General features: G+C 32.8%; 2 protein-coding genes and 1 long non-coding RNA gene across 7 annotated transcripts; all 3 read left to right on the forward strand.

The window, feature by feature from the left end:
• The first annotated feature begins 2726 nt into the window (after positions 1 to 2726).
• LOC114751785 (scarecrow-like protein 21) lies at positions 2727 to 6044 on the forward strand. Of its 5 annotated transcripts, none has more exons than XM_028940464.1 (2): positions 2727 to 2917; positions 3914 to 6044. In XM_028940464.1, exon 2 carries the CDS (start codon positions 4056 to 4058, stop codon positions 5820 to 5822), a length of 1767 nt encoding a protein of 588 aa, XP_028796297.1. In that variant the 5' UTR covers positions 2727 to 2917; positions 3914 to 4055; the 3' UTR covers positions 5823 to 6044. The 5 variants fall into 5 exon arrangements, with proteins under 5 accessions (XP_028796297.1, XP_028796290.1, XP_028796303.1 ...); XM_028940457.1 differs by having other exon boundaries at positions 3917 to 6044; XM_028940470.1 differs by having other exon boundaries at positions 4006 to 6044.
• Positions 6045 to 11651: 5607 nt separating this feature from the next.
• On the forward strand, positions 11652 to 14363 carry LOC114751848 (probable terpene synthase 2). The gene is made up of 7 exons (XM_028940539.1): positions 11652 to 11753; positions 11925 to 12207; positions 12315 to 12705; positions 12787 to 13005; positions 13128 to 13269; positions 13351 to 13596; positions 14061 to 14363. Exons 1-7 carry the CDS (start codon positions 11652 to 11654, stop codon positions 14361 to 14363), a joined length of 1686 nt encoding a protein of 561 aa, XP_028796372.1.
• Positions 14364 to 20380: 6017 nt separating this feature from the next.
• Positions 20381 to 21408, forward strand: LOC114751764 (uncharacterized). The gene is made up of 3 exons (XR_003740773.1): positions 20381 to 20404; positions 20834 to 21119; positions 21231 to 21408. It is a non-coding gene; the product is annotated as an uncharacterized LOC114751764 (long non-coding RNA).
• Positions 21409 to 21754: the final 346 nt, after the last annotated feature.

Below are 21754 nucleotides of genomic sequence, written 5' to 3' on the forward strand. Positions count from 1 at the left end.
ATATTACTCCTTCGATTTTAAATGTAAAGATTATTTTATACTACCTCCAATCTTAATTATCTAATTCGAGGTTTTATAATTAGGACCGAAGATAGTAATATACTATCTCCCGAAAGTAGTAATATACTATCTGATCCTAATTATGAGATTTTATTTATAGTTTATAAATGAGATTTTATAATTAAAAATAAAAATAACAATTTATACTACAAAGTATATTTTATATTTAAAATTTCAAAGTATAATGTATGAGGGATAAATAGCGGGCCCATATGCAGCTGGCATTCTCTTTCCACGTGTGGGCTCCCTTGCCGTCATGAGTCATCCGAGTGGGAACGCATCTCGCGATCTCATTTCACACGGGGGCGGCTGAAAAACTGGACGAACCGGTAGACGGTAGTAATTTCAGGTAACTAAAATTGAAATAATATAATTAAATTTAGAAATAAAATTGTTTATATTTAACTATTAAAAATAATTAATTCTCGAATAAATGAACTAATCATTCATGGACCACACAAGATAAGCATGACATTAATTATGCCCCTCAAGTTTGTCTTAATATACTTGTCTTAACTTGTTACTAGGATTAAAGTGTGGAAAATAGTGCTATAGTGTGAATTAGGAAACTTCACTGAAACTCCATTTCTGAGCAGAATAATGAACACCCTGTGTTTTAAAACCACTGAAAGCCACTGATTTGGGCACAAACGTGACACACACGAGTTTGGATTATTACTTAAACCAGTTTTAAAAAAAGGAACATATACTTTAATCATTTAAAAATATTTAAATTAAAACGTGACCTTATCCATATAATTTCAGGTTCGTTAATTAATTCTGCCCTTTCACGAGTAATAATATATCTTTTTTTTTTTTTGGGGGTATGGCTTTAGCATAAACAGATGCCTGCTGTGAAAATCTCAGCGTCTACTTTACTTAATCTGATAATGATTCCGAAAGGCAAAGGCTCACATGCTAACCCACAGCCCATCGCTTTTAAAATAGTCACTTGTGATTATTTTTGTCTTGGTGTATTTGAATATTGCGATTTCCACATGTTTAAACCTTGATTGCTATGTTTTTAAGGAAAAATTATTTTCTAGATACCTATATTTTTGTCTTAATTTCTAATTCAATATCTATGTATTATTATTTTGGTTAGTATAACTTTTAGTCCTTTAACTTTACTCTCATTTTGATTTTGGTCTTTCAAATTTTAAATCATAAGTTTTGGTTCCTGAAAGAGCAAAATGATCCAAGTTTTTATTGGATTATAAAAGTTAATATTATAAATGAAAATAAACTTAAAGGATCAAAACTTGTAATTTAAAATTTAAGAGACCAAAATCAAAATAAAAATAAACTCGAAGGATCAAAGTTTGTATTACTCATTTTTAATGGGGTGACTTAGTTTTGTTATGTTAAGACCATTAATTCTAATAACTTTGCTCTATTAGTATTATTAACTCCCGTACAGAAGCTAACCAAACTAACAGAACAAAACTAAATTTTTAATTAAGATAAAAAGACATAGATACAAAATTTAAAAAAAAAAACATATAGAAACCTCCAAAACTATTTTCCCTATTTTTAATTAGAATGAAATTTATTTAATTTTACAAATTATTTTGTATGTTAACTAGTTCCGTCACATGGGGTATCAGGAATAAATTGCATTATTCATAACTTGGAAATATAAATTAATAGATGGAATTTATAAATGTATTTTCAACTAATAGAACATTGATTTTAAAGTATTCTTTTTTTTTTAATAAAATAACATGAAATGATCAGTGATGAATAAAATGAGAATAATGCGACGGCATATGAATGGAGTTTGGACTCATTAATGGGTATATTGAGGTGTTTTGCTGCTACGCCCCCTGGTTTTCCTTCCCATCTGTCGCACATGGGGCAAAGGTCAAGTTGAAGTTGGATTCATCTTCTTCTAATTCTATGCTAGTCATATTATTTATTTGTTCTATAAAATGTTATTCATATTTTTAAGTTTTACGCAACATATAATAAAATATATTTAATTGGATAAAGTAAGTAGCCATGAAATAAAGATTTTTTTTAGGAGTCATCTTGTCCACGTCACATAGTCCCCTCTATGAACAGGTGTTGCACCCTTGTGAGAAAAGTCAAACACAGTTACTGAATATTTTGTCCGTAAAGTGACGATGTTTGTTGTGCAATATAGGAATAAGCTTGAAATGGGACGAAAGCTTTAAAGTTCAAACCAAAACTGTGTTTATGTGTGCCACTTCAAGAATAATTTGTGGTCCGTGAACCATCAACTTCAGTTTCAATTCTTTAAAGTGATTAGGAATTCTGGAGTTTTGAATATAACTCTGATTTAGTCTCAGAAATATCCCGTAAGTAACAATTCAATGTTTTGGTTCGATTTCGATCAGAACAAATCCTGCTTGCCCACAGATTTTGGAACACTGAATATTCATGGAGCATGAGAGACGATCGGGAATCTGACCAGAATAAGATATTATTACAATTTTAAAGCTTGGAATGTTCCATATATGGTCTTCGCAAACGTGTGCGCTTTGGTCGGCGGTCTCAACCGTTAGCCACCGTTACTCGCCTCCGTTACCGTTAATGCATCGCCGTACATTGACGACCCCATCAGCCCCTTGCCGTTTATTGTTAAATCAGAGGCATCTGCCGCGGACCCCCCCCCCCCTTCCGGTATATCGCCCTTATCTCCCCTCCCTCTCGTTTCTCTCTATATAATATGAATTTCTTCTGCCCCAAGTCTATTTCGAGAACACCCTCCTCCTAAAGCCCCCCGAACTTGCATTCGTTCCATTGAGACGCAGAGCAGAATCAAAGAGAAGGAAAAGTCAGCAAAGCTTCCAGCTTTTCAACCTCTCGGGGTTGAATTGGAACTGTTTCTGAGGTCAGTGCTGTTACTTTTCTCGGGGTTTTCTCCATTTTTCTGTTGTTGCTTTCGAATGAAGAGTAACTTCATTCTCTTTGATTGAAACCCCATATGAATTACTCTGTCTCTGAGTTGACTTCATAAGCTATGGTTTGTAGTTTCTATCTGTCTCTTATCTTTCATGGGTCACGAAATCCTTCATGTTCAAGTAGAAAGCCTTGCAAGGTCGGTGGGGCGGTTAAAAAGTTCTGCTGTATTCTTTTTGTTAGTGGGTGTTCTGAAATAATTTGTTGCCTATCATTTGCGTTGAGAACTTGCTAAAACTGTTTGATTCTACGACAGCGGCATGCATTTCTGATTCTGTTATATGGCCTCTTCGCAAGAGCTTTCTATATCTATATTTATGTTGTGATTTCGTATGAATGTGACGATTGATGTGTTTTGGATTAGGACTGATGCATTTCGAACAATTTCTCGTATTTTGTAGAGAAAACTTAGTTTACCAATTCGTCTGTTATGCTTCTGGTCGGTGCCTTTATTTCTGTATTCGAGCAAAATACTTAATGTCTGTTGGCCAAACAAGTAACTAAGAGAAAATATCTTCTATTGCTGAAACTGAATATGGGAAAATGACTTGACTTCTCATTGATGAAAATATGATATGTATGTACAAGAGAGTCTGCGACTATGTGCATAACAGAAATATAACAACTGTTAAATCAATATAATTTATCTAACAGAATAGTTATGTTATACTTGACAATTGTTGTTTACTTTTCAAATTACATGATGAAGATGGGCATTTGAACTGTTTCCATGTAAAGTATTATGAACTTTAATGCATTCTATTTGTCTGCTATGAGTCAATCACAGCGTTCCATTGCCTGCTCAATTTCTCTTGGTATTGTGTATATGTGTTTGCTTTTGTGTTCGTAACCTTGTATAACTCATTTCATTTTTGCTTTTCATTGGTTGTGTTGGATATTTACGGAGCATCTTTCTTTATTGTTGTAGCAGGCGTATCTTTTGTCATTTAAACACCTTTGGTTCATGTTTCGATCAGAAGCATAAATTCCAAGGCTGATGTTTTTCTGATTTGCTGATAGCCCTTTCAGGATCTCTTCTTGCGCAGTATAGATAGCGCCATCCTTCTAGTATGGACTCACAGCAGATTTTCTGTTACAGTGAGACTGATACAGGACTTGTTAATTCATCATCTCATCCTGCTTTTTCATCAGTACCCAGCAGGCTGCTTGAATCCTTAAAAAGTGACTTAAGAAACTCACCTAATTCCTCCTTTTCTAATCACTTAGATTCTGATTCACTTTCAACATTGAGTGATAGCCAGGATAATAAATACAGTTATAGTGAGATTCATTCTGGTGTGAGCCCTTCTTGTGACTCTTCTCTGGAAACCACTCACAACTGGCACAGTTCAACATCGTCCATGGATTATCACCAAGATGGACCGCATCTATATTCTGCTAAGAGCTCTCTTCTAAACAATGTAAACTGCAGCCAGAAAATCAGACATGCTCTGTCAGAAATAGAATCATCTGTGATGGCCTCTAACAGTGGTAATGATGCCACCACATCAAATAGCCCTTCTAATAAGAATGTCAGTGGCAGGCCAATGACTTCTGGCCGTAGAAACATATCGTGGAGTGATGACCAGAGTTTACAGAGTTTTCAAGGTCAGCCATCTCTTGCTTCTAGTAGTCAGCAGTTGAGCGAAGTTGCACATGCAGAGAAACGACACAAAGCAATAGAGGAAGAATTGGTGCGGGGTTTTCCACCAAGTAATTTGAGACAGTTGTTGATTGCATGTGCAAAAGCGCTTTCAGAAAACAACGTGAAAGATTTTGATCAGCTGATTGAAAGGGCTAGGAGTTTTGTGTCTATTACTGGGGAGCCAATGCAAAGGCTCGGTGCTTATCTGGTAGAAGGGCTTGTTGCAAGGAAAGAGGCATCTGGGAACAACATCTATCGTTCTCTCAGATGCAAAGAGCCGGAAGGCAAAGACTTGCTCTCCTATATGCACAGGTTGTATGAAATCTGCCCCTACTTGAAATTTGGTTACATGGCTGCCAATGGAGCCATTGCAGAAGCTTGCAGAAATGAGGACTGTATTCACATCATAGACTTTCAGATTGCCCAGGGAAGTCAATGGGTGACTCTCCTTCAAGCCCTTGCAGCAAGACCCAGTGGGGCTCCATATGTCAGAATCACAGGGATTGATGATCCTCTTTCTAAATATGCTCGTGGCGATGGGCTTGAGGCAGTTAGTAAACGGTTGGCCATGATCTCTGAGAAATTTCACATCCCAGTTGAGTTTCATGGATTGCCAGTTTTCGGTCCTGATGTGACGAGGGACATGCTTGACATCCGGCCCGGAGAGGCTTTGGCTGTGAACTTTCCCTTGCAGCTCCATCACACAGCTGATGAAAGCGTTGATGTGAATAACCCAAGGGATGGGCTTCTCAGAATGGTAAAATCACTATCTCCCAAGGTGGTCACTCTGGTGGAACAGGAGTCTAACACCAACACAACTCCTTTCTTCAACAGGTTCATAGAAACCCTGGATTACTACTTGGCAATGTTCGAGTCCATCGATGTCACCACCCTCACGAGAGACGACAAGATGAGGATTAACGTGGAGCAACATTGTTTGGCCAGGGATGTTGTGAATGTGATTGCTTGTGAAGGGAAGGAAAGGGTAGAGCGACATGAACTGTTTGGCAAGTGGAAATCTAGGTTGACAATGGCAGGTTTCCGACAATATCCAATGAGCACCTATGTAAATTCTGTTATTCGGAGCCTACTGAGGTACTATTCAGAGAATTATACACTAGTGGACAAGGATGGTGCTATGTTGTTAGGGTGGAAGAGTAGGAATCTGATATCAGCCTCAGCATGGCATTGATCAGCTAAGGTTTAGGTTGATTTTTAGTTCCATGTATCTTATCTACACATTTGATTTGTCTCTTTTGGTTAGATAGGTTCATAAGTAGTTTCATGTACTTATACTGCAGTATGTTGATTCTTTTATACAGAGATGCTTGTATCTGAAGGTGGTCCTATTATACTGCATATATAATGGCAAATTAGAGATTCTTGAACTGCCTGGCTTGGGACATATTCACAGTAAACACTTTGTTTTGTCACCTTTTTTCATTAAGTTCTGTCTGTTACTTGTTTATGCTGGTCATGATTAACATATGGCAGGCCCAGCATCTGCAAATTATGTTTAGGGTTTTGTGAAGGAAAAAGCCTCATTTTGATTAAACAAAAGGGAGAAAGAATTTGTGGGCCATAACACACTGCTGTGTTGGATTAATGGGCCTTTGCTGTTTTTGTGTTGGGGGGGGGGGGGAGTTGTAAAGGGCGTAGGGATTTTGGATTGGATTTTTCACTGGCCCATCTCAACATCTCTTCACAAGCATTTCGGTTTAACGATGGGCATCTTGGTCATCAGTTCTAAATTATATTACTTTTTTAATCATATATATATTTTATATATAACCTATTTGGATTTTGAATATTTGAGTGATTGAAAAGTAATTCCTCAAGTTCAGCTATGGTTTTCTTTGTTTTGTGTTAAAAATTATAAGTTGAGAATTGCTTTGTTTTATATTAATAAATATACGCTTAATATACAAAATGGCTGACAAATTATTTCATAACTAGTAAATTCTCTCGTGTAATGCATGAGATATTTTAAAAGAAAACTTGATATAATAAATTTCGTGCTAAGGTTTATTTTCATAATTCTATTAAATAGTTTGTACCCAAAAAAAAAAATTCTATTAAATAGGATCAAGATGATATTTCCTTTCCAGGACAATAAATAGTACTCCTTCGGTCTTTTATATGGGACCCAATTCTTGAGTTGGTTTTGGTCCTAAATATAGGACTCATTTCTCATATTTATCATTTTTCTCTAAATTACCTCTATGGATACTCCCTCAACCATAATCAAATAGAAGAGGGAGAGGGTATTAAAAAAGATGATTATGGTATTTTAGGAAAAATGGGTCACTTTTCTTATAATTAACTAACTTACCTAATTTTCTTAATCTAATCAAATTAGTTAAATAGGTCTTATATTAAGGACCGGAGGAGTATTATAGATTTGAATTATCTTCAAATGAATCTAACACTGTGCTGCATCAGGCTTGTTTTGGGGCTAAGTCATGGAACTTTCAGATATTTACGTGGCACCTTTCCTAAACCTTCAAATTATTTATTAACTTGATTTAGTTTCATTTACGCTTAGTTAAATCATACTACTCCTCCGGTCCTTAATATAGGACTCAATTATTGAGTTGGTTTTGGTCCTAAATATAAGACCCATTTTTTATATTTATCAATTTTCTCTAAATTATCCCTATGGATATTCCCTCAACCATAATCAAATAGAAGAGGGAGATGGGGTATTAAGAAAGATGATTATGGTGTTTTAGGAAAAATGTGTCACTTTTCTTATAATTAACCAACTTACCTAACTTCCTTAATTTAATCAAATTAGTTAAATGGGTCTTATATTAAGGATCAGAGGAGTATTAGTTAAGTAGATTGCTACACCATCTGCTTAATTGGTTGCGATCTGATGGTCAACAGCGGTAAAAAGAAAAGGATGGTCAAAGGATAATTATGCATTTTCTCATAATGTCGAGATCACCCAAGAAATTTATTAATAATAAATCAAATTCAGGGAAATGATTTATAATTAATTTATTCATTTGGATCTAAATTTAAATTTCGTTAAGTAAATAATATATATCGCTAAAAAATATCCCCATGCAAAATTTATTAATAAAAAATTGAACAAGTGTTGCATCAAACTCACAAGGTTTACGTTCAAAAATTAGGGTAAAAATGCATGTGAAACATGATTTGTTATTCAAATGAGATCTTACAATACTAAATATGGAATTTGCTTCAAAAAAAAAGTTACTATATATGGAGGGGACAAATTTCCCGAAGAAAATTAAGAGCCTCAAAAGTAATATATCTTTCTATTAAACACTCTAACCTTATGTCTCAAACTTATGGCTATGAAAATAACCAAACATTATGGTTTGATTAATTTGATTTAATTAGTGGTTGGACAGATCCGATCTGTTTGTTATTGATGACAACTACTTAAGACTTTGTTTAGAATCACGATTATAAGCACATTTCACATAAGCCGAGGCAAAACTCTTCTGATGTACTTATCTCATATTCAGTAAATTATGATTAAAAAACTGCTTATAAGTCATTCCAAACGGGTCCTAATTAAAACTTGACAACACTTATTAATTTATGGCTAATTTATGGCTATAGTGTATGCTTGAGACTAATAATTATCCGGCTTTGATTGACTTAGTTAACGCCTTCTTTTTCAACTTAACAACGCATAATTATTCATGCCAGATTTAAATTCAAGCATTTCTCAACGTTGTCCATGAGCTCCTCATTTCAAATTTCCTTTGTCCCAACTACTATTATTTGTGCCATATGAGCCTGTACGTTTAACTACCCCATGAAACTTCTTGCCCGGTTAACGCTGACACTTGACCTAACCCCACATGAAAGTAGATTCAATGGTTGAAATCCTCTATACATTAGTTCATTACATATCAAGAGCTTAATTTCTATCAAAGCCATTTCAGTTCCAGAATAGGAAGGCCATGTCTCTTGCAGCATCTCATCATCTCATCGCGAAGAAGCTTCGGCAAAGACTCACAACTTCAATACCAGTAACAAAAACACTATAACGCAGGATGGAGATGATGATCTTCACTATCTTGCTCTACTCTTTCGGCTGTTGAAGCAACACGGATACCTATTGAGCCATGACGGTGCTTTATTTATACATTATAGACTATAAGACTTGTTATTTGAGTTTGTTATGTTGTGTGCCAACTTTGATGGTGATATGGATATATTATGTTTGTTTGTGGTTTTCTTTAATTTCGTTTCGGGCATGAATAAAAATACCACGCTAGAGAATCGTGTCTAATGCTACGACTAATCTTTGCGGGTGTTGATCAGTAATCACGTGGCTTTAGGCTCTGTACCAAGCAAAGTCCAAAAGTATCACGATGATATATTCAATATATTACCTCCAATTTTTTTAATATAAAACCTAATTAATTAATTTGAGTAAGTTAAGAATATTAGTTAAATTAGTTAATATGATATATATTTTTTAAAACATCATATATATTTTCTTTAATTTTCTTCTTCCCTCTCCTTTTTAATTATTATTGAGAGAATATTAGTAGGATTAATTTGAAAAAAAATTGATAAACATGTAAAATAAATCTTACTTATAAGACTAATATCAGCTTACAATCAGATTCTACATTAAACACGAGTATTATATTTGCATAGGATTTTATTATCCTTCCAATGCCGTGCACAGTTCCTTTTTTGATGACCAATAATGTCGCGCACAGTTGAACAATGAAAATGCGACCAATGGGATAATAACATTTGCATATGCATGATTGTCAAAGGAAATTTGATGTGTGATTCCACGCAGACGAAAAAAATGCATGGTTTCAATATCGTCCTCGTGTTTCATAAAAGAGAATTTTTGGGGATAATTATTTTGGTCCATGTATATCTCTTACACGTTTGATTTGTCTCTTTTGGTCCAACCCTTTTTTTTTTTAAAATTGTCCTACTAAGGTCTCAAATAAATCAAAATGTGAAAATAAAGATTTCATTTATTGTGGGGGGGGATGAATGAATTTTTTTTGGAATATTAAATAATCATGAATTAATATTAATCTTGTATAAAGGTGATAAAAAAAAAACAATTCGATAAGAGTAAAATAGAAATGGAAAGATACTTCTCACTTGAAGGTAAAGATTGCTTAGTACATAAATTATTTTAAAAAAATTAAACATGGAATTAAAAACAATTTAAAAAAAGAAAAGGTGAAACTTGAACGTCGTTGAGTAGTTGTCCCTGAGGAAGCACCCGTGGGAGATGACATGGGGCGCCAGACGACTAGCAACAGGGGTCAACAATACAGTGGTCAAAAGTTCGAAACGTCAAAGGAAGGATGGTCAACAGGTCAAGGGACAGTTATGTCTTTTCCCATAATCCCCAAGTGGCAAGGAACTTTAATTTCTAGTAATAAACTAAACTCAAGAAACTTATTTGTGATCTAACTTTATTTTCCTTACACAAAAATCCTAAAAAATGGCTTCTTACTCTTTATGCTGTGGATGCCAATGGCGGACCAAACACCCGAAAATTATATTTTTGGAAGAAATATAAAAGTTTTTAAAAAATGAGTTGCAAATATTAATTCAGACAGTTATAAACAAAAATTTTGATTATGAACTGAGAATTTCATTTTAAACCCAAATGTCTTATAATTTAAAATGCTTTATATTTCAGAGTTGTGGGAGAATTGCATATCATTAGTATTTAGAATGGGTATAATTTTATAAATAAATAAAATTGGTCTAACGTACTCGTCCAAAGTCTATGTTCTATACAAGACTTGTTACTTTGGTGTGGTCAAGTCTCATGCAACGATGGCGTGTCGTTGTGAATTAATTGAAGTTCATGTGACTTGCTCTTGTTTCAAACTATATTTTATATATATAAGACTTGTTATTTTGCCATGGTCGAGACTGGGCCAATATGGAATAGTTGAGTTTCAGCCATAAATATATAATTAAGAGACTACTTTATTGACCCTCTCATCTAAATTTTTATGGTTATTGAGAAGAAGATTTATCCATGTCTCTGGTACCCAGCGAAAATTCGATGCGCGCATTTTATAACAATGCCTTAATGCACACAAAAATGAATTAAATATTACAAGTAGTTGAATGCATAAAAATAGATATAAAAATGGGAAGCATTTATCCTTTCAACAGAATAGAAAATACACAGTAAACAACAAAAGTTAAGTTAGTACGACTATATTATGACAAAAATGTCTATGACTTGCGATGTTAATATGAAAATTCTTGTGATGACATTTCTACAAATACAATACGTAAGCAAGTACCATGCGTTGATCTCCACGCATTGATTGATTCAATTCAAGGCTTGGGTTCATTTGTAATATCATTTTGAAGGTGAACCTGAACAATTGAATTGAAAGAAGAAAAATCAATTGATGCTTGTGAAACATGATTTATTATTCAAATGAGATCCTTCAAGGCACTAGGGAAGGGAGAAATTTCCCAAAGAAAGTTAAGATCCTCAAAAGTCATATCATGTATCCTTCATTTGAATAATACTCTTTGACTTCATTTCCCAAATTTATTTCTATAAAAATGAACATGGTTTGATTAATTTGATTTAGTTAGAAGTTGGAAGTTGGAGGTACCCGTTTGTTAATGACGAAGAGTTAAATTTGATCACACTTATTAATTTATGGCAATTACTTCTGCTTGAGACTAACAATTAATTAACCCCTTAGTTTGATCAACTTAACCACGCTTCATTCTTATTCTGAATTGGAAAATTATTTCCCCGACATGAATGGAAGTATTTAATGTCTCAACGATTTCTAGAAAAAGCCGCAACTTAATTAAACGTAGTACGCTTAACTTTCAAAATTGTTCTGCCCATCCATTTTTACCATGCAACTTCATGTACAGTCATGGCTTAGGCCCCACCTAACCCCACAGGAAAGTAGACTCGATGAATGAAATCCTCTATAAATTGATTCAATACGTACCAGGAGCTTCCCATCAAAAACGCATTACGTACGTTCCAAAACTAGAAGCCATGTCTGTTGCAGCATCTCATCGTGACAACACAAGAAGATGTGCCAATTTTACTCCAAACATCTGGGGCAATATGTTTCTTCAATATGCTTCAAGATCTAAGGTATACTATATATATACATATATATATATATATATATAATTATATGCAACATATATTGATCGAACATTCTAGCTAGCTTGTTTGTTTCTTTTTAAATTAAACATGTATTAAAATTACCTATCTGTGTAGGCTAGGATATGAAAATTACATGCTTGTTTGGGATTTTTTCAGGAAGTTGATGACAATGTGGAACATAAGATACAGAAAGAGAAGTTAAAGAAGGTTATATCTTCCAACGATCAGAGTCCTTTAGAAAAGCTAGAGTTCATTGACTGGGTCCAACGTTTGGGAGTTTCCTACCACTTCGAACATGAAATTGAAGAAGCATTGGCAAGGATTCACAGTATTTATACCAGCAACAGCAATGTTATTAGGCAGGATGGCGGTGATAATCTTCACTTTGTGGCTTTACTCTTTCGGTTGCTGAGGCAACATGGATATCCCGTTTCATCTGGTATGTTCAGACTTTGTCACTATTATATTTGCGTTGTTTAATAAGAAGAGTTACTTTTCTCTTTTAAAGCGCTTTCACTAATTGGTATATACATACATATGAACAAGATGTGTTTGAGAGATTCAAGGGCATCAAGGGAAAGCTTGATAATGAAAATCTTACCGAAGATGACGTGAAAGGAATGCTGGCCTTGTATGAAGCTGCACAATTTGAGGTTCACGGAGAGAGCATACTGGAGGAAGCTCTTCATTTCACTTACACTTACCTGAAATCTCTCATAGATAACAACCAGCTGAGCCCTTGTCTCCATGCACATGTCAACCATCGTTTAAGTCAGCCTCTGCACAAGAGATTGCGTAGGCTAGAGGCAAAGCATTACATGTCTTTCTATCAGCAACAAGATACTTCCCAAAATGACAAAATTTTGCTCAACTTTGCAAAACTAGATTTCAATATGCTGCAGCAACTGCATCAAAAAGAAATTGGCAATATCACCGAGTAAGTGAAGTGTTATGTTATCTTAAATAGTAATGACTTGTAGGATATAACAATAAACACCATTCTTAATTTGTATTACAGGTGGTGGGAAGGATCAGAGTTTGTGAGAAAGGTCCCTTATGCTAGAGATAGGTTGGTGGAGGCCTACTTTTGGTCTTTAGCCTTGTCCTATGAGCCTCAATTTAGCACAGCAAGGATGCTAGTTGGCAAAATGGTTGCCATTTTCTGTCTTCTTGACGATACTTATGATGCCTATGGCACACTTGAAGAACTTGAACTCTTCACAGAGGCCTTCCACAGGTTTAATTAATCATAGATATATATATATATATATATATATTATAGGACCATTTAACAATCTTGCCACTGATTCTTGAATCTTATACATGACTGACAAATTCTGTTTATTATTTGATTATCAGATGGGATACAAGTCCAATTGAATCTCTTCCAGAGTGCATGAAAGTGGTGTTTGAAGCAGTTGCGGTACTATGCAATGAAATGGAAATGGTGACTGCAGAAGAAGGAACGTCAAATTTTGTGATCCCACATGTTAAACAAGCGGTACGCTATAAGTGATCTCGAAGGATGTTATATTTTATTCGATTTGGAACTCAGAAGTTAATTACATGTTTCTGGGTGTAGTTTTATAACCTGACGAAGGCATACTTGATGGAAGCAAAATGGTGCAATGAAAACTATATTCCAAGTTATGAGGAGTACAAGGATAATGGAGTTGTATCTGCTACTTTCCCACTTCAGATAACTACATTTCTGGGCCTTGGAAATCTTGCAACTAAAGACGTGTTTGATTGGATTTCCACAAATCCAAAAATAGTTAGGGCTGGCTCACTTATTGCCAGACTCATGGATGACATGGCCTCTCATAAGGTACAACTTAAGACACCAAGGATTCTAGCCATGTCAATTAATTTTGACGTTTCAAATGAAATGGTTCTTTTAGTCTTAATTATAGGGCAAAATTAATTAATTTTATGGTTATGAAGAAGTGGTTATTGATATCTTTAAATTTATAGAAAAGATATGACGTTCTAATCTCGTCCTTCACTAAAATTAAAGATTACAATAAAATGTTTTCCCAAAAAAAAAAAAGGCATGCCAACGGTTTGTTGCAATCAAGGAGGGGCATGATTTGAAAAAAGATTCAATTACCAAATTTTTGCGGCCATAAAGACTTCAAAATTTTGCCCGTAAGTATATAAACTATTGTTCTTTTTATGTATCCTTATATTTTAGATTAATAGTAATGTCATAAAGCATATATATAATCCTTATATTTTAGAAGAAAAAAATACAAGTAGTTTTACCTTTTTTTTTTTTGCATGGACATGTAGTTTGAGCAGGAGAGAGGGCATGTTGCTTCAGGAGTGGAGTGTTGCATGAAGCAGTATGGAATTTCAGAAGAAGAAGCCTATAAAATACTCGATGAAGACATCAAAAATTATTGGAAGGATATTAATGAGGAGTGCCTGAACAATCCACATGGTGTTCCAAAGTCCGTGCTCGGTTTTGTCCTCAATTTTGCCCAAGGGATTGAGGTTGTCTATGAAAATCAAGAAGACAGATTTACCAATGGCAAGTCTCTCAAACAATATGTCGTCCAGCTCCTCTTGAACCCCATGCCCATTGAGCCGTGACGCAGCTTTATATATTTTATATTTAGGACTTGTCATTTGAATTTGTTGGGTTGCCACGTGTAATAGTGATGTGGATGTATTTCTAGCTACTTCCTAGCTAGGTTATCCAACTATGCTGTTATTGATTACTGTGTTTGTTTATGAATTGAAGTTTGTTTGTTGTTCTCTTTGTTTGAGGGATGAATAAAAAAGTATTATCACGTTAAAGAATCTTCCATAATACTACAAATCCTTGCGAGTGTTGACCAGTCACATGGCTTTTGGATTTAAACACGTCATACATTTATTGAATATTTGAGTGATTGAAAAATAATTCCTCAAATTTCGCTTCCATCGGTTTTATTTATCGTGTTAAAAACTCTAAATTGAAAAACGCGTTTTTTGTATTGATAAATATGTGTTAATATTTTTATTATATATGAAATATTGATGCATAAAAGTATGTTGATGTTTGCTGTATAAATTATGCGTTTTCAAATAGATTAATAACATGCATAAATTAGAAAATATAAATTAGTGGCTGAAAAATTATTTCTTAACTAACAGATTCTCACGTGCAATATATGAGATGTTTAAAAAAAAATTGACACAATAAATCAAACTTTAAGTAGTGCTAATAAGGCATGCTTTCATAATTCTGCTAAAAATAATCAAGATCACATGCATTTCCTTTCCACGACAATAACTAGTATTACAGATTTGGACTATCTCCAAATGAATCTAAACCTGCGCTGTATTCGACTTGTGTTAGGGCTTTATGAGTTATGGAACTTTCATATATTTACGCGGCACCTCTCCTAAAATGGTGTGATGAATTAATAAGTTTAATTTAGCAATTTACAAATGCGTATTAATTATTCATAATAGATTGTATAAAAAAAACATAAGTATTCATAATAGAAGTACCTTTGCATTAAATTTGCATTGTTTAATTAGTAGGTTTGTGTGACCAAGGCTTGTCCTAGTCTTGTTTTGGTAAATAGGGACGGGATAGGGCAAAATTTTCATCTCGTGTCCCATCATGAGATTGTCTCATTTTGTTTTTTTTTAAACATTGTAATTTTAGGTATCAATTTTTTTATGTTATAATGTTTGTTTTTTATTTAGCTTCTAAAAATAAAAATATTATTAAAAAAATATGTAAAAAGCTCAATTATATAATATAAAAAAAGTAAAAATAATACTGTAAAAGAAACATTGTATAATATAATGGCTTTATGACTTATTTTATTGAGGAAGAAAATTTTGTTGAGATGATATTACAACTCAAGAATTGAAAATCACTATAAATATTAATTATTACTAATAAGTGAATTAAATAATCTAATCATTATTATTAATAAATATTTTTTTAAAAAAACGTAGATGGAACATGATAGGATAACCTCATCTCACATCTCGTCCTGTTCTGGTTACTATTTCATCCTGTCCTATCATGAATTGATTGAGATAGGGATGGGACAAGTTGAACATCCATATGTCTGACAAGCTGAATTTAGTTATTCACAACAACAAAATGTAACAAAGTTGCATTTGTTAATAAACATATGTTGTCATTCAATTACAAGATAGATTTATAAATTAAAAAGTCCAACTTTGTAACTTACAAGTCCAATTTAATAATCTGTTTTTGGTCAAACCAATTTAATAATTTAAAAGTCTAATATTTACATATCTAAAATTAAAGTTGAGTTCATGGACCAATTAGAAATTTGTTGAATTTGTCAAGGTGAAATGGAATTTTCCTAAATGACTTTAAATACGATTTTAATTTCTGTATAATTAATTTATTCATTCGGGATCGGTTTTTAATTTTCTTTAAATAAGAAAAATCTGAAAACGTTGTCTTACTCTTTATGCGGTGGATGCTAATAAATCAACCTAACATTACCAACTTTTAAGAAGATTGATAATTAGGTCTTAAAAAAATCAATTTAACGACAGATATAATTCAATTTATTTCTTAAAAAAATGAGTTGTAAATACCAATTTAGATAGTTGCAAACAAGAATCTTAGCTGTAAACTATAAGACTTGTTATTTGAATTTGTTGTGTATGTCAAGTTTGTGGGTAATATGGATATATTCCTAGCTATTGTCGAATCACGTTTGTTTATGAATTTGAGGTTCTGTGCGGCTTTCTTATTTTGTTTTGAGGCATGAATAGTTGTTTCACTAATTTTCTTGTATCTTTTTCTCGCCGGTCATCATTATTATCACCGACAAGTTTCTTCCCCCTCATAGCCACAAATTCATTAGGCGAGCGTTAGTCACCACTACCTCCGGTCCTAATTATAATTGAAGTGTGGGGATATGATTTATCGAACGAGTAAAAAAAAAAAAAAGCAATATATTCTTATTGTTATGCTATTTGTCACTTTCTTTCCGATGTCATACTTCTAATCCTATTATTTAAATATGATATTGACAAAAAATACAAAATATATAAAAATGGATTAAAAAAAAGTAATTTTATCTCCTATTTTATTTCTCATATACAATTCTATCCTTGACTTCTTTAATGGTACAATTTTACTCATATTTTTTATTTAATTTTATTCATACTTTATTTTGATTTTATTTTAACTCAAGAAATAAAATTACACTTTTAAAAATATCAAATATCAAAATATTTTTTGGTTATATTTATAAGTCATTTCAAACATAAATTAAAAAAAACTTTAAATTTTATTAAATTTTTTAAAAAACTTAACAACATTTCAATTTTATCTATATTTGATATAAATTATATCTTATGTAAATAAAATTAACACAATAATAAATAAAAAATAAAATTATATATTTATATAAAAAAAATTTTTGACTGAAAAAATGCAGACGGAAGAGTAAGTAATGAGTTAAAACTGCTTGTGGCGGAAGAATCCGGATGCGACGCTTCACCACGTGTCATGAGAAGAGTGGCTGGTAAACAAAATAAAAGGTCAGAATCAGACAGCTTTATTGAGTGCACTGGGAAAATCAAGTCGCTGTCGGTATATGTAAAAAGGTCTATATTAACCAATAAAAGGTTGCAAAAATGTCTCCACATGTTTATTTTTTATACTATAAAATCATTTCTAAAATCATAATTTACAGATTACATGATGTTGTCTTGCAAATTTTGATTTTACTTACAAACTTAAATTGTTGGTACGTGTTCTTTTAATTTTTTTCTAAAAAACATAATAATGTAGAGAAAATTGGCGCCAACAAAAGAGAGGGTGGGATCAAGAATTATTGGGTTGAACAATAATGAACACAAAATTCTCTCTAATTATTGCTGTTCTCAAATTAAAATATGTGATCCTACTTAAATTTATACAGACTTGATAAAGAGTCAAAAGAAATTAGATAAATCAATATTTAAATTAGTTTAAACTGTTTCATCCTTTTATTCGCACCGATCATGTCCTTCAATATTTACTCTCACTCTTCTCTATATGTATTTCGCTGCTTTAAGTTATTGATCTTGCTAATTCTTCTGCTTTCCTCTATGTGCGTGTATATATATTCATGCTTTCTTTCTTCTTAGGTATACTGTATACATATATAATGACTGTGTGTGTGGATGAGAAATTAAACTTATGGCCAAGGTTATTTGAATCCTTAGCCTTGGCATGTTTTGTTTTGTTTTTGTTTTATGTTCTTTTAGATGAAATGATGAATAGTATCATATATAAATGAGGTTTTATGTTTAGGACATAAAATACTGTATGTGTGTGTATAAAACAAGAGAAGCACATATAGAGGTAAACATAAACCGTTGTGTTTGATAAAGTTATAAACGTGGAAGTCAAATCGCTTTGGGGGTCCATGAAAAAGAGCTAATCAACCAATAAAACTGTAAAAGGCTGCAAAAATCAAATAATAAAATATGTATAGATCAATCAGTTTGTTGATCATACAAAATCCAAAAACATATATGGTGTGTTTGGTTCTATTTGAAATAAAGACAATCGAACACAACAAGGGAGGTGGGGTATGGCCAAGCATTGTTGGGTAGAATGATAATGGACAGTCTCTAATTCCAATTCTGTGGTCTCAGATTAAAATAATATATCACCCTACTTAAATTTATATTAATAGATATTCATCTGGTTTTTAATATAAAATCTATTTAACTAATTTGATTAGATTAAGTTAGGTAAATTAGTTAACTATAAAGAATATGACTTTTTTTTAAATATTATAATCATCTTCCTTAATATCCTCCCTCCCTCTCCTACATGATTATGATTGAGAGAGTATCAATAGAGATAATTTAAAAAAAATAATAAATATAAAAAAGGTCTTATATTTAGGATCAAGATTAACTAAACAATTAGATCATATATTAGGAGTAAAGGAGTAGTATAAATACTGACCAAGTTTTTTAAAATGGTCAAAGAGTCAACAAAAGTTAGAGAACTCAACATTTCAACTAGTTTAAATTGTTTTTCTATGTATACTTAGATAACAATGTCATGTTAGTTATAGCAATTCTTTGAAATCACTCTTATTACTACTATAGTGTGTTGAATTAGCCGTTCAGAATCTCTTCTCTTCCATTTTCATCCTCTTTCCTCCTCTCTTTTTTTTTCCCCCTCTAACCATTAGATTAACATATTTCAATAGTTTAGATTTTAATTTTTATAAACTATTCACAAATTTTTTAAAAATATTTAATGCATTTGCAAATAATTAGAATTAAATTTTAATAGAGTTTGTAATTTATTATTTATTTATTTTTTAATTTAATATTTTAATGATAGTTTAAAAAGATTTAAATCTCAACCTTTAAAATATTAATCCAATAATTGGAAAAAAAAGAGAGGAAAAAGGATGGGAAAAGAAGAGAAGAGGTTCCGAACCAATTGAACTAGTCTGGTAATTTGGTAGGCTCAATTAATGCGTCGTGTGCTTGCTTGCCAAGCTTGGTCAATAGTGCTTTTATTATAGTTGTAATTTCTTTGTTGTTTTATCAATGGATTGGAATGGGAGTAATAGCGGGTTTATCTTCACAATTTAGAAAAGTTAAGGGAAATTATCTACATATAAACTAACATTTAAATGGGTTACCTACACAAATAAATAAAATTCAAAGGAGATATGCATGACCAATAGTATGTTATATATTGTATGGTGAAATAATAAACTGATTAAGAAATAGGGGATATTTGGAAAAATTTTGAATTTAAGGGGTTTTTTAGTCAAATATTAGGGATAAAAGAGTTATTTAAAAACAGCTTAAATTTTAGAAAAGTCTCTTATAATTTAGTTCTTGGAGTTTTTCGTCCAGACTTCCAAACCTAATAACACTAAGCACCTCTTAAGTACTTATCTGGTCATTAATATAGAACCTAATTATTGAATTGATTTTAGTCATAAATATAAGATCTATTTATCATATTTATCAATTTTTTCTAAATTATCTCTATTGATACTCCCTAAACCATGATTAAATAGAAGAGGGAAAGAGGATATTAAAGAAGATGATTATAGTATTTTAGGAAAAACATGTCATTTTTAATAATTAATTACCTTATCTAACTTTATTAATTTAATTAAATTAATTAAATAGGTCTTATATTAAAGACTATAGGAGTATTTCTTAGGTGCGGTGTTGCGAGTTCAGCCCTTTATGTGTGTATGATAGGTATATATGTGATTTTCCTTCTATTAGATGAATAATGACAAAAAAGTTATTAAAATTTTTAACTAGTTAATAATTTTACAGCCTAGCAGTATGAAAATTTTCCTGTAGGTAGAAAACCGCATATTCTACCCTGTTTATAATTTTACGTCACGCTAATTTAAGTAAGAAAGGAAAAGGTTTTCTATATAAGACCCACACAAGCAAGCTTTGTTCTGCCATGAAAACCCGTAGTTGAAGCAGAAGAGGGATACAGAATGTCTTCTATTGCTGCTTCAACATTAGTTTTTGTTCCTCCTGCTTCAACAAAACACGCCAATGAGTCCCACATCAGAAGACATTCTGCAGAATTTCATCCTTCTATTTGGACCGACCATCCCCTTCAATATGCCTGTCACTCTCACTCTTCCGTATATATAATTTACTGCTTTAATTTTTTCTTGCTAATTCTTCTACTTTCCTCTTTATATCCATGCCTCCTTTCTTTCTTTCTTTCTGATCAGTACATATATAATGATGGTGCATGTGCGGGAAATTAATCTTACGGCCCAGATATTTGAATTCTTCAAATCATATTACAGTATATCTTCTCTCAACATTTTATGATCAATTAATACTGAAGCTTTGAGCTTCTCTCTTGCTAGCTCACTTAATTACATCACTTACTTTTATGTTTTAACATCTTTTTTTATTCTTTTGCTGTTTGGGCTTAGAAGTAAATATTAATTTTTAAGATCCTCTAATGATGTTATTAAGTGCTCTTATGATTACTCTTTCCATTTTTTTTACGTCTTGGCGCATGTTGATGGATTTTTTCTTCTGACACTACCGGCATACAGGAAGTTAATCATAGTGAAACAGTGCAACACGTCGAAACTCTGAAATAGGAAGTGAGGAAGATGCTTGTTCCTACCCATGAGAAGCCCTCAATCTCAAAAGTTGAATTGATTGATTCAATTCAACGCCTGGGTCTGAGATATCATTTTGAAAGTGAAATTGCAGAAATGTTGCAACAAACTCACAAGCACTACGTTCAAAATGGCCAATTAATTCATGACTCAGATCTATGCTCTCTTGCTTTGCTTTTCAGATTATTGAGGCAAGATGGATATCTCATTTCACCTGGTGTGTGTGTGTGTGTGTCATGACTGAGTAGAAAAGTTACATCAAATGACTTAAATCATGAAATGTTTTAAAATCGTAACCATTTATTGTGAATATTTATGCGCAAACCAGATGTATTTAGTAAGTTCAAAGATGGAGAAGGAAAGTTTAGTGAAAGAGTTAGCAACGATATGGAAGGAATGCTGAATTTATACGAAGCTGCTCATCTGAGTATTCATGGAGAAGAAATCTTAGATGAAGCAATGGCTTTCACTTCCACTCAACTTCAGGCCATCATTAGGACTATTGAATCAAACACATTTCTTGGTGATAGGATTGGTATCGGCGTACCAGTATCTTCCAACCAATGGAATGGTTTTATATAATTGAAAAAAGGGGGTTTTTGCTGACAGATAGATGGCGCTAGCTTCCTAAACAGGATTTCTGTTCTATGAGGTATAGGCCCGGCTGTCCATCTGTGGAACATGGGGTTGAAGACCTCTAGAGTACCTACTAGAAGAAAGACAGAACCACTTGGCTAGGGGGACCAAACCTCTAGGAGGAAGAAGCAGATGGAAGACAGGGTCACTTGTGAAAGAACTAGCCGAAGGGGACCATCACAGTTGGGGCGGTGGATGACAGGCTAGCTCACCAAG

This window comes from Neltuma alba, unplaced genomic scaffold (assembly GCF_004799145.2).
Source record: "Neltuma alba isolate B1F8T4 unplaced genomic scaffold, ASM479914v2 tig00001146_pilon, whole genome shotgun sequence".
NCBI classification, from domain to species: Eukaryota; Viridiplantae; Streptophyta; class Magnoliopsida; order Fabales; family Fabaceae; genus Neltuma; species Neltuma alba.

Bases quoted from the DNA above. Each gene is read 5' to 3' on its own strand.
- LOC114751785 (XM_028940464.1), top strand. From the start codon at position 4,056: ATGGACTCACAGCAGATTTTCTGTTACAGTGAGACTGATACAGGACTT.
- LOC114751848 (XM_028940539.1), top strand. From the start codon at position 11,652: ATGTCTGTTGCAGCATCTCATCGTGACAACACAAGAAGATGTGCCAAT. The intron at 13,006-13,127 runs GTTTAATTAATC...TTTGATTATCAG, and splicing joins TTCACAGAGGCCTTCCACAG to ATGGGATACAAGTCCAATTG. The intron at 13,597-14,060 runs GTACAACTTAAG...ATGGACATGTAG, and splicing joins ATGACATGGCCTCTCATAAG to TTTGAGCAGGAGAGAGGGCA.